Source organism: Oncorhynchus nerka, linkage group LG5 (genome assembly GCF_034236695.1).
Source record: "Oncorhynchus nerka isolate Pitt River linkage group LG5, Oner_Uvic_2.0, whole genome shotgun sequence".
NCBI classification, from domain to species: domain Eukaryota; kingdom Metazoa; phylum Chordata; class Actinopteri; order Salmoniformes; family Salmonidae; genus Oncorhynchus; species Oncorhynchus nerka.
Window position 1 is genome coordinate 64,344,269 of NC_088400.1, and position 13,194 is coordinate 64,357,462.

Genomic DNA, 13,194 nt, shown 5'->3' on the forward strand with positions numbered 1-13,194 from the left:
ATAAGGCTGTTGCGTAACAATGTCGAAAAAGTCGAGGGGTCTGAATACTTTCAGAGGGCACTGTATGCCGCCATTATTTAAGATGATACGTTTTATAACTCTCAGTTCCTATTTTCTATCAATTAACTGATGACTTGAGGGTTGAAATATGTGCAATTTGACACCTACTCCATCGCGGCTTCTCTCTGAATCAATGTGATAAAGTGCCCCTTGAAATTGTAAGCAACAGTTTTGAAATGACGGGAGACCATTGTGTAAACAGGACGAATAACATTGTCGTATTCAGAGCTGGTTCCTGTCTGCTGGCAGGCTAAAGGACCGTCTGTGTTTACTTCATGTTGTACACTTTGTGCCCAAACAAAGACCATGCATCCACTATATCAAAACTCTGAATGTAGGATTCCATGGACGAAAGCCTTGCTAAACAGTCAGACCCGAGTATACACATAGACACACACTGAGGAACAGTACATACATACACACACACACACACAATCTAATTTGTCAGATGTGGTTGAGAGCAGATTGTGCAGCAGAGAGATAGATGCAGTGCCCTGGGGATGCTGCTGAAGCAGAGTAATGATGTCTAACTGCATGTTCACAGACACGTGCTGCTCTCTCTGTCGATGCTCCTCCATCCCTGTCTCTCTATATATATTTCCGTCCATCCCTGTCTCTCTCTATGTGGACTAGCCTCTCCTCTGGGAGTCCAGCCACCTCCACAGCCTGCAGTGCTCCTGCACCAAAAGCGAAACGTGAGCGGAGAAGATGAAGGGTGTACAGAGAGGGAAAAGAGAGAGAGAAACACTGGTCAGAGTGGAGATGTGACTGGACGTATAGTTGGTGTGGTCCCTTATGTTTATCATTGTCCCTCTTTCTCCCCATCTCTCCCTCCTTCTCTCAGCTCGTAGAGGAAGGCCCAGGCGGGGCCGTGGAGTGGCTCAGTACAAGGGTGTGTGTTATCACCACCACCACCCGTGCCTCTCCTCCCCCCTGGAGAAGGCCAGCAGGATCAGGATGTCGGAGGCTAGAGAGCGTAGCCCCCGCCACCAGAGACCCTGGTCAGTGTACCGGGCCAACACCTTTGACCTCTCCTCTGAGATGATTGGCCTGGCACTCGCAGGTGAGAATGGGAAAGGGTTGTGTGTTGGACACAGACTATATCAAGGAAACAAACAATATGAGAGACCATGTGATGAACAATTGGTAATGGAATTACTTCCTGCCTTGTACACATCCTGTTGAACCAGTCTGTATATCAAGGAAACAAACAATATGAGAGACCATGTGATGAACAATTGGTAATGGAATGACTTCCTGCCTTGTACACATCCTGTTGAACCAGTCTGTATATCAAGGTACACCAACATGTTTTTATCACTGTTGTACTTTCATTTCTGCCAACTGAATTAGTGGAAAATGACTTGTATGAATTAATGCTACTTTGCTGTTTTGTAGGGAACAGCCAGGATCCAGATGAGCCTGTTCTAGAGTTCAGTGTGGGTGAGTACAGTAAATGAACTTATAAAGGAATTTGTCTTTCATTTCTTGTTCCGTGCGTTCCAACGTGCTGTGTCCCTCCCTCCCCAGCCTGTAATGAGTTGGTGACCCCAGCTCTGGAGAGGAAACCCAACAGCTTTGTGGCAGTGAGCTGCACCACCCCTCCCCAGGCCTTCTGGACCAAACACGCCCAGACGGAGATCATCGAGGTGAGACAGACCGTCATCCCTCTGCCCCCTGGGGCCGTGGTCCCTCTGCCCCCTGGGGCCGTGGTCCCTCTGCCCCCTGGGGCCGTCCATTGCACTGCTCTGTTGTGTTCCTATATGATTGTAGGATGTTGTTATCCGGTAGCCTAGCGGTTCAAAGTTTGAACCAGGAACTGAAAGGTCGCTGGTTTGAATACCCGAGCCGACAAGGTGAAGAATCTGTCCATGTGCCTTTGAGCAAGGCACTTAACCCCAATTTTCTCCAGGGGCGCCGTACTACTATGGCTGGCCCTGTAAAACAACACAATCTACTGCACCTATCTGGTGTATGTGACAATAAAACATGATTTTAGAATGTTGTTAACTAATATCTTTCTGTATGTGTACAGTTTAGATGAAGCAACAATGAGAGCTTCATTGATTGATTGCTTCCCCCTACAGGGCACCAATAACCCTATATTCCTGAGCAGCATAGCCTTCTTCCAGGACTCTCTGATCAACCAGCAGACGCAGGTCAAGCTGTCTGTGTACGATGTCAAGGACCGCTCTCAGGGCACGGTGGGTAAAATGATATTGGATAAGATGACATTAAAACACCAAGTAATATGTCCTGCTCCCATCAGATTATAAACTACTAGGTCAGTCCTATTCCTCTCATCACCTCCCTTCCCTCACCAGCCACCTTGGGAGTGTTGTTTTCTTAGATGTCTGTCTCTGTATCCTTTCTCTCTCGCTCACTCCCTCCCTCGTTCTCTCCCTCTCTTTTTATTCTCTCCCTTTCTCTCTTTCTCCTGACCTAGATGTATTTATTGGGCTCAGCTCTGTTTCCTGTGAAGGAGTTGCTGCAGGAGAAGAACCACAGGTTACACCTGACCCTGAGGTAGGAGAGACACAGGTTACACCTGACCCTGAGGTAGGAGAGACACAGGTTACACCTGACCCTGAGGTAGGAGAGACACAGGTTACACCTGACCCTGAGGTAGGAGAGACACAGGTTACACCTGACCCTGAGGTAGGAGAGACACAGGTTACACCTGACCCTGAGGTAGGAGAGACACAGGTTACACCTGACCCTGAGGTAGGAGAGACACAGGTTACACCTGACCCTGAGGTAGGAGAGACACAGGTTACACCTGACCCTGAGGTAGGAGAGACACAGGTTACACCTGACCCTGAGGTAGGAGGGACACAGGTTACACCTGACCCTGAGGTAGGGGGGACACAGGTTACACCTGACCCTGAGGTAGGGGGACACAGGTTACACCTGACCCTGAGGTAGGGGGGACACAGGTTACACCTGACCCTGAGGTAGGGGGACACAGGTTACACCTGACCCCGAGGTAGGGGGGACACAGGTTACACCTGACCCCGAGGTAGGGGGACACAGGTTACACCTGACCCCGAGGTAGGGGGGACACAGGTTACACCTGACCCCGAGGTAGGGGGGACACAGGTTACACCTGACCCCGAGGTAGGGGGGACACAGGTTACACCTGACCCCGAGGTAGGGGGGACACAGGTTACACCTGACCCCGAGGTAGGGGGGACACAGGTTACACCTGACCCCGAGGTAGGGGGGACACAGGTTACACCTGACCCCGAGGTAGGGGGGACACAGGTTACACCTGACCCCGAGGTAGGGGGGACACAGGTTACACCTGACCCCGAGGTAGGGGGGACACAGGTTACATGACTCTGACAGTCATGTGTCTACCATAAACACCTCTGATCAGACAGGATTCGTATGTGATTATAATTATCTTCATATTGCTCCCGAGTGGCGCGGTGTTCTGCATCTCAGTGCTAGGTGTGTCACTACAGACACCCTGGTTCGAATCCAGGCTCTATCACAGTAGGCCGTGATTGGGAGTCCCATAGGGTGGCGCACAATTGGCCCGGCGTCGCCGGGGTAGGCCGTTGTTGTAAAATAAGAATTTGTTCTTAACTGACTTGCCTAGTTAAATAAAGGTAAAATAAAAAATGTAATATGCCATGCCTTTGGTAAGGCGGCGGGTAGCCTAGTGGTTGGAGCGCTGTGCCAGTAACCCGAGCCGGCAAGGTAAAACAAAATCTATGTGCCCTTGAGCAAGGCACTTAACCCTAATTGTTCCAGGGTTGCTGTTGTATCAGGTGTGTCCTTCTTGCTGCCAACGCTCACTAATCCTGTTTCATTCTTATCAATGGCTGACCCTGGCCGTGACCCCACTCTGTGAGGGGGTCTCAGGAGGAGATGGGATATTCACACATGTATAATATATTCTTGTACATTTGTGAAATGGGACAAATGTAAACACCCAAATGATTATTGTCTTATAACAGACAAGGATGCTTAAATGTATGGCTCCATAGAAATGTAAATATGAAGCCTATACATTTTTCAGCTAGATTGTTTTGGGTCTGTCATAGTTTTCTGCTGTTTGATCGTTGCTGACTGTAGACTGTGTGTTCCTGGGGGATGCCGTTGACAGCCCTACTGGTGTGTGTTATTGATGAACAGATCTGCAGAGAACAAGCACGTGGGGAACATCACCATCATTGCCTGGCAGATAGAGGAGAAGAGGGATCAGAGGACTCTGCCTGTTGCCAGGTTACCAGACGCCATCAACGGCAGGGTGAGCTTCCGAGACTCTCGCCGGATCCCTACCGCTGCCACCAAATGTCAGACACCTGTGAGACCGGGGCCAGGGTCGTGTGTGTGTGTGTGACTCTTCTATCCCTGTGTGCCACAGACCGTGCTTCCGGTGGATGAGAGCCTGACAGAATCCATGGGTGTCAGAGCCAAATATGCATCTTTATGCAAAGACACCCTGCTGACATCAGGTAGGACGGACAGCTGGGTCTGTCCCATTATCTCATCCCACTGGCACCACCTCTACCAAAGCCCACTAGAAGAGCCTGTCTCCCCACTGAGACGCTTTGTAAGCAGGCGCCAATATTTCATAAGTGTCACCTGAGACGAATGCAGTTCGGTGTCGTCTTCCGTAACATTTCACCTAATGTCATTGTCTGTTCTAAAAAAATGATTTCTGCGGCTCTAAATGATTTGATTGGACATCCATCCGATCCTCATGGCTGGATGTTAGCAGGTTTCACTGAGAAATGTCATTACCCGTACGCTCAGTGAGAGCGTCACCACTCTCAGATGTGTGTGTGTCTGGACAGACATTTTTTATTTATTTATTTATTTATTTTACCTTTATTTAACCAGGCAAGTCAGTTAAGAACAAATTCTTATTTTCGGCCTAGGAACAGTGGGTTAACTGCCTGTTCAGGGGCAGAACGACAGATTTGTACATTGTCAGCTCGGGGGTTTGAACTTGCAACCTTCCGGTCACTAGTCCAACGCTCTAACCACTAGGCTACCCTGCCGCCCCGTATACAGTGGAATGGCTTATTGTCCTCTGGGAAGGAAATACTTTTTCACATGCTCCTCTTACACTTTAAATCATCACAGAGACAAAATATGACCTTTCGAAATATGCAGGTCCTTTATCATTTATTACTTGACCTGTGGAGAAAATGAAATGATTCAGAGATTGTGTTAGATGATGTTGAGCATGTTCCGTGTGTGTGTGTCTCTCAGTGTTTGGAGGCACCATGTCCAGAATGTACCGTTTCCCCACCACGGACGGTCACCACCTGCGGGTGCTAGAACAGATGGCTGAAAGTGTGTTGTCTCTCAACATCCCCAGACAGTATGTCAAACTACTGCTGGAGGAGGACGCTGTCAGGTACACTACTACACATTGTCACACACACACAGAGACATATACACACACCGACATGCACATTTGTGACCGTGTCCAGGGATTTGTTAATTGAGTGTGTATTAATAAAATCTCATTTAATGCCTAAGTTGCCAAAGTGTGTGTGTTTGACGTGTTTTCAGGGTTTGTGAGCTGGAGGAGCTGGGGGAGTTGTCACCATGCTGGGAGAACCTACGACGACAGATAGTCACTCAGTACCAGAACATCATCCTCGCGTACCAGGAGACTCTCTCTGACCTCACCAACTACAAGGGTTAGTACAGTACACACACACACACACACGACTACAAGTAACACACTAACTTATTTCAGCCTCAGATAACTATGTTTAAGGTGGTTTGTTGTGGTTTAACATGAGAATCCCACTCTGTCTATTCCACCCCTCTCTTTTGTCTGGTCTTTCCTCCAGGTCCGTCGTTCAAGGCCAGTAACCTGAAGGCAGAGAGGAAGCTGGAGTTCATACCCACCAACCTTCATGTCCAGAGGATGAGGGTGCAGGATGAGTCTGGCTTTGGTGAGCTGAGCCCCATACCCTGTTCCCCCCCCTGGATGTTCATGCAGCTCTCCACTTTGGCCTTAATAGTTATGTTCCCCCAGACCACACGTATGACGTGGTGACTATCGGGGCTCCCGCCGCCCACTACCAGGGCTTCAAGAACAGCGGCCTGCGCAAGCAAATCACCAAGTTCGAGGAGGCCAAGAAACAGTGAGTACAGAACCTCACAAAGAGGTGGAACCGGGGTAGAACCTTGGTTAGACCTTTGTATTAGGTGTGTCCTTCTTGCTGCCAATGCAACACGTTTTTTCAGCTAACAACCCTACTGACAGACTATCTGGCTGTGTTTGGGCTTGGCTTTTTAAGTCTTGTTTTTAACGGACACGTTTCTAATCAAGTGAATCCGAAGTCTGTGTTTTGTAGAGAAACACCCTCGTATCTCTCCCCATCCCCTTTTAAAATGGTTTTGGAACGTTGGACAGCATCGAAACATGTTTACGGTGTTTTAACAGGTTTTCACCATTAGGCAGAATGAATACCTGCATTAAACACAAACCACTGCTTCTGTCGAAACATTAACGTCATTACACAGTTGAGAATCACATCCTGAGAATGATATTATTTATGTGGTTCATGAATGATACCCCACAACATACTGTCAAATGCAATGCTTCATTTATCAAATCTGTGTACGTCTGTTTATCCCTTGTTCCTGTGCTACTGCATGATCCGTATTTTGACGGCCGACTTCCTGTCTGTTTTCTCATTATACACTACATGCTATGCTGCTTTTAGCCTTGGCATTTCCCCTTAATTATATTTCAATGACGATTTTCAGTTTTCTGGCTTTTTAATTTTTTCCAATTGCATCTTTATTTCTAATCAGCGTTTATGAGGAAGAATGGTGAGTTCCTATGTACTCTGATTCTGTTCTTTAGTCATTTTATTCTCCCCACTGTTTGTTTGGTTCTTTCTGCACGGAAATAATTGTTTGTTCGCCGTCACTGAGTTTGTTGTTTTAGCTGTAAGGCTGTAAGTCACTCAGTCACCTACCTGTGTTTCACCACTGTAAGTGTGAATCCACAATGGCTGCCTGTGAGTACCATCGTAAGCTACTGTATATGGACAGAGGGTGGTCTACAGTAGAGCGCTTGCTATGGGGTTTGAGGCATAGAACTACAGAGACCGACAGATCCATAACAATAGCATTGTACATTCTTAAACAGTCTGCCTCACTCTGAACATCTGTGGTTCTATGTCTAGATAGTGTTGTCTGTGTTCCAGGTGAGGAACAGGCTTGTGCATGCAGATGTGGATGCTCACCTCAGTCCCAGACCTGCAGAGTAGAATATTCTAGCAGAGTTTAATTATTCAGATATGTATTGTATGCAGCCAGGTGTGTAATCTGTCAAGCAGTGTGAGAGAATGTTGCAGAAATACAATCTCCTTCAGTTCAGTTCCCAGAATGCAGTGCACATTCCGTCTCACATTCCTGTGTGTGCTCTTACCATCTTTGTCTACACATCTGCGTCTACTGTCTCTGTCTGTCTCTGTCTACTGTCTGTCTGTCTACTGTCTGTGACTACTCTCTGTGTGTCTGTGACTACTGTCTACGTCTCTGTGACTACTGTGTCTGTGACTACTGTCTACGTGTCTGTGACTACTGTGTCTCTGTGTCTGTGACTACTGTGTCTCTGTGTCTGTGACTACTGTCTCTGTGTCTGTGACTACTGTCTCTGTGTCTGTGACTACTGTATGAGTGACTCAGGGTAAATGCTGTGTTCTTTTAACACCCCACCCTGTCCGTCCCTGCAGCAGTGCCCTGTCCAGCTGTCAGTCTATAGTGTACATCCCCCAGGACATTGTCCGGGCCAAGGAGATCATCTCCCACATCAACACCCTGAAGACCCAGGTCAGCTACTATGCTGAGAGGCTGTCCCGCGCTGCCAAGGACCGCTCTGCCAACGGTCTGGAGAGGACCCTTGCCATCCTGGCTGATAAGGTGAGGGAAAGCCCCTGGCCTGGTACCAGGTCTGTTGGTGAAGGAGAGCCCCTGGCCTGGTACCAGGTCTGTTGGTGAAGGAGAGCCCCTGGCCTGGTACCAGGTCTGTTGGTGAAGGAGAGCCCCTGGCCTGGTACCAGGTCTGTTGGTGAAGGAGAGCCCCTGGCCTGGTACCAGGTCTGTTGGTGAAGGAGAGCCCCTGGCCTGGTACCAGGTCTGTTGGGGAAGGAGAGACCCTGGCCTGGTACCAGGTCTGTTGGGGAAGGAGAGACCCTGGCCTGGTACCAGGTCTGTTGGGGAAGGAGAGCCCCTGGCCTGGTACCAGGTCTGTTGGGGAAGGAGAGCCCCTGGCCTGGTACCAGGTCTGTTGGGGAAGGGGAGCCCCTGGCCTGGTACCAGGTCTGTTGGGGAAGGAGAGCCCCTGGCCCGGTACCAGGTCTGTTGGGGAAGGAGAGCCCCTGGCCCGGTACCAGGTCTGTTGGGGAAGGAGAGCCCCTGGCCCTGGTACCAGGTCTGTTGGGGAAGGAGAGCCCCTGGCCTGGTACCAGGTCTGTTGGGGAAGGAGAGCCCCTGGCCCTGGTACCAGGTCTGTTGGGGAAGGAGAGCCCCTGGCCCTGGTACCAGGTCTGTTGGGGAAGGAGAGCCCCTGGCCCTGGTACCAGGTCTGTTGGGGAAGGAGAGCCCCTGGCCTGGTACCAGGTCTGTTGGTGAAGGAGAGCCCCTGGCCTGGTACCAGGTCTGATGGGGAAGGAGAGCCCCTGGCCTGGTACCAGGTCTGTTTGTGCTGTTTTATTGACCTTTGTGGATTGTGTCTTCAGTCATAAACCCAAAGAGATTAATAAATAATTTTACCAATTTAATTTGTCATCATGTGGACTGAAGAGAATACAGAACGGCCTCTCTTGCTTGGCTCAATTCCCGCTGTGTGGTTCGTATGACCTTTACCCTCAGACTCGCCAGCTGGTGACTGAGTGCGACTGCAAACTGCTGGCCTCGGCCATCCAGGCGCTGAACGCGGCACGTCCTGAGTACATCGCCTCCAAGGCGTCACCCTCCGCCGACGCCACCGATCAAGTAGTCCTGCGCAACGACCAGGACACGCTGTTGGCCAAGTGGAGCGGATGCAACAGCCGGTCCTCGCTGCATGTCGACTGGCACGAGGAGGAGTGGGTAAGGCAAGGGGTCACCAGGGCTCAGGGGTTCACAGGTCAACTCCAGTTTAGCCTTTGTGGTTTAGGAGCACGTAAATCCAGTTCCAGTATGTACGGAAGAAAGAAGTGTGTTTACTGAGGGATTTGTTGTGTTTTTGTTTGGTTTGTTGGTCCATCAGATGTCTAGACTGGAACACTAGATTTTATTGGCTTTTGTTTATTCTCTTCTCTTGTCTCTCCTCCCTTCTCCTCTCTTCCACCCTTGTCTCCCTTCCCCTACACTGTACTTCTCTTTTGTGTTCCTCCTCCCCTCTTCATTCCCTCCTCCCAGGAGAAGGTGTGGGTAAATGTAGACAAGAGTCTGGAGTGTATCATCCAGCGGGTGGACAAACTCCTTCAGAAGGACCGTCTGCCTGGCGACAGCAGCCAGGGGGACACTACCCCAGGCCACCAGCAGGGCGGCAGCAGTAAGAAAGGTAACCAGAGTACCAGGGCGTTCTGGATCAACCCCGACTGCATGACCCAGGAGGAGCCTTCATCATCACTACCTTCCTCCCCATCATCATCCTCCCTCCTGCCTGCTCTCACCCTGAATCTGACTCATGCATGCCCACCCAGCCCTGACAAAAACCCATGTAGGTTTCTTTCCTTTCCTTCTTCACTTCACTTTGCTTTGTCATGCACATTTGTCCTCTCATCATACTGCTATCATATTCATCATATCTCAACCTATTAGAATTGGTCTACCTTGTTTTTGTGCAGTATTTGTTTCTTAAACATTCCAAAGATGTACATTTCCTGTGTGTGAATGGTTCATTTTTCTCTGTGTTAGGTAGGTCTGTCAGTGCTTGTTGTATTCTGGAGGCCAGCCAAAGTCCCGTTGCTGTGGCCTCCTATGTGCCAGCTCAGCCTACGTAGCCATCTAGCTTATTATGTGCTTACTGTACTGTGTGCTGTCTGCCATGTTGCTGGTGGTGCTCCCTAACCATGCATGTGGCACCTCCACCCCTTCCAGATGGCAGCCCCAGTGGCGAGGAGGCTTTCCCAGGTAAGAGCTCTGTCCTCTCCCCAGCTTCTGTCTCTCTGACTGCTTCTAGCTGCAGCCCAGCTCAGTGCCACTGCTTCGTCTAGCTCTATATATCACACCGTCTGTATGACACCTCTGTTTCTAGTACCTTATCAGAGATGAAGGACTTAACTTCTTGCGGCGAGCCATCCCGGATCCGGGATCGTGAATACAGCCTCACGCTCATTACCATAACGCAACGTATAACCTCTTAAGTCGACCCGACACGCATGCGTCCCATCTAGCCATCTGGAAATGCAAATGCGCTACGCTAAATGCTAATAGCACTCGTTAAAACTCAAACGTTCATTAAAACACACATGCAGGGTACTGAATTAAAGCTACACTCGTTGTGAATCCAGCCAATAAGTCAGATTTTTAAAATGCTTTTCGGCGAAAGCATGAGAAGCTATTTTCTGATAGCATGCAACACCCCGAAATACCCGACGGGGACGTAAACACAATAATTAGCATAGCCGGCGCTACACAAAACGCAGAAATAAAATATAAAACATTCATTACCTTTGACGATCTTCTTTGTTGGCACTCCTAGATGTCCCATAAACATCACTATTGGGTCTTTTTTCCGATTAAATCGGTCCATATATACCCTAAATATCGATCTATGAAGAGTGTGTGATCCAGGAAAAAACACCGTTTTAAAACGCAGCGTCATTTTTTTTAATTAAAAAAGTTGACGATAAACTTTCACAAAACACTTCGAAATACTTTTGTAATCCAACTTTAGGTATTAGTAAACGTTAATAATCTATCAAATTGATCACGGGGCGATGTGTAATTCAATAGCTCCACGTCTTGAAATCATGTTCGGAAATTTCTCATCCAAAACATCCTGTCGGAGACCGGAAGGAATGGGCTCTCCTTCACTCGTTTGACCAAGAAACAAAGCCCAGGCAATTGACAAGACTGGCGACATCGTGTGGAAGCTGTAGGACTTGCAATCTCAGCCCCATGTAATTTGCTTTCCAATAGACAATACATGCAAGTGGCGCATTGATATATTTTCCAGATTTTGGTGATCAGTTTTTCTTGCGCTTTTCGATGGAACACACGTTATGTTATAGTCACAGCCGTGATTTAACCAGTTTTAGAAACGCCAGAGTGTTTTCTATCCACACATACTAATCATATGCATATACTATATTCCTGGCATGAGTAGCAGGACGCTGAAATGTTGCGTGATTTTTAACAGAATGTTCAAAAAAGTAGGGGGTAGACTTAACAGGTTTAACTATTCATGAAAATCGCAAATGAAATGAAATCAATATGCTAGCTCTCAAGCTTAGCCTTTTGTTAACAACACTGTCATCTCAGATTTTCAAAAATATGCTTCTCAACCAAAACTAGCATTTGTGTAACAGTATTGATAGCTATTGATAGCTAGCATTAGCATTTAGCGTTAGCATTCAGCAGGCAACATTTTCACAAAAAACAGAAAACCATTCAAATAAAATCATTTACCTTTGAAGAACTTCGGATGTTTTCAATGAGGAGACTCTCAGTTAGATAGCAGATGTTCAGTTTTTCCTGAAAGATTATTTGTGCAGGAGAAATCGGTCCGTTTTCTGCGTCATGTTTGGTTACCAAAAAAAAACGAAAATTCAGTTATAAAAACGCCAAACTTTTTCCAAAATAACTCCATAATATCGACTGAAACATGGCAAACATTGTTTAGAATCAATCCTCAAGGTGTTTTTCTACATATCTCTTCAAAGATATATCGTTCGTGGAAGCGGGCTTTCCCCTCTGTATCCCATGGGAAAATGCCAGCAGCTGAAAATTGCGCACCAATTTAGACAAAGGACACCGGGCGGACCCCTGGCAAATGTAGTCTCTTATGGCCAATCTTCCAATGATATGCCTACAAATACGTCACAATGCTGCAGACATCTTGGACGAACGGCAGAGAGCTTAGGTTCATTCATGGCACATTCACAGCCATATAAGGAGACGATGGGAAACAGAGCCTCAAAAATTCTGCTCATTTCCTGTTTGAGGTTTCATCTTGGTTTCGCCTGTAGCATGAGTTCTGTGGCACTCACAGATAATATCTTTGCAGTTTTGAAAACGTCAGTTTTCTTTCCAAAGCTGCCAATTATATGCATAGTCGAGCATCTTTTCGTGACAAAATATTGCGCTTAAAACGGGCACGTTTTTTTATCCAATAATGACATAGCGCCCCCATAGGTTGAAGAGGTTAAAGGCCAATGTGTTGTCACATGTTATTGTCTCACATTATATAAAGGAGTTGCAGCAGCAGTTTAAGGGTCTCTCAGGATGCTTTCAATGCAGAAGAGTACAAAGTGTGTGTGTGTGTGTTACTGTTTTTGTTACTGTGTGTCTGGCCCAGGGGAGTGGAGCGAGGCCCTGTACCCTCTCCTCACCACGCTGACCGAGTGTGTGGCTATGATGAGTGACAAGGCTAAGAGCTCCATGGTGTTCCTGTTGATGCAGGACAGTGCTCCTACCATCGCCATGGACCTCTCCCTGCAGTACAGACGAGACGTGGTCTTCTGCCAGACGGTCAGCACAGGACACATCCACACATACTGACGTGCACACACACGCAGATGCATGTGCACCCATTAGCAAACACACATGTGCGCATACAGACAGACACACAAGCAGTGAGGTAGAATGTGTGTAAATAAATAATGTATGTGACGTTGAAGTGAATGTTGATTGTTAATATTAACTGAGTATACCAAAATTAGGAACAATTCCTAATATTGATTTGCCCTTTGCCCTCCATAAGTCTCAATTCTTCAGGGCATGGACCCTCAAGGTGTCGAAAGCGTTCCACAGGGATGCTGGCCCATGTTGACTCCAACACTTCCCACAGTTGTCAAGTTGGCTGTATGGCCTTTGGGTGGTGGACCCTTCTTGATACACACTGGAAACTGTTGAGCGTGAAAAACACAGCAGCGTTGCAGTTCTTGACACACTCAAACCGATATGCCTGACACCTACTACCTTACCCCGTTC

General features: G+C 47.9%; 1 protein-coding gene across 7 annotated transcripts in view; it reads left to right on the top strand.

The window, feature by feature from the left end:
• The window catches only part of LOC115132345 (inositol polyphosphate-4-phosphatase type I A-like), a 41,809-nt gene that overhangs the window by 18,333 nt on the left and 10,282 nt on the right, over positions 1-13,194 (top strand). For 2 of the 7 annotated variants that reach the window (XM_065018895.1, XM_065018888.1), the window contains exons 2-18: positions 905-1,123; positions 1,459-1,503; positions 1,591-1,709; positions 2,148-2,264; positions 2,507-2,586; positions 4,204-4,318; positions 4,436-4,526; positions 5,290-5,437; positions 5,596-5,726; positions 5,883-5,987; positions 6,071-6,179; positions 6,856-6,873; positions 7,785-7,971; positions 8,923-9,141; positions 9,454-9,757; positions 10,138-10,170; positions 12,560-12,732. In XM_065018895.1, coding sequence (XP_064874967.1) covers positions 1,018-1,123; positions 1,459-1,503; positions 1,591-1,709; positions 2,148-2,264; positions 2,507-2,586; positions 4,204-4,318; positions 4,436-4,526; positions 5,290-5,437; positions 5,596-5,726; positions 5,883-5,987; positions 6,071-6,179; positions 6,856-6,873; positions 7,785-7,971; positions 8,923-9,141; positions 9,454-9,757; positions 10,138-10,170; positions 12,560-12,732 — 2,100 coding nt within the window. In that variant the 5' untranslated portion in view covers positions 905-1,017. The remainder of the gene's footprint in view (positions 1-904; positions 1,124-1,458; positions 1,504-1,590; positions 1,710-2,147; positions 2,265-2,506; positions 2,587-4,203; positions 4,319-4,435; positions 4,527-5,289; positions 5,438-5,595; positions 5,727-5,882; positions 5,988-6,070; positions 6,180-6,855; positions 6,874-7,784; positions 7,972-8,922; positions 9,142-9,453; positions 9,758-10,137; positions 10,171-12,559; positions 12,733-13,194) is intronic. The other 5 variants (XM_065018891.1, XM_065018889.1, XM_065018893.1 and 2 more) reach the window with 5 other exon arrangements.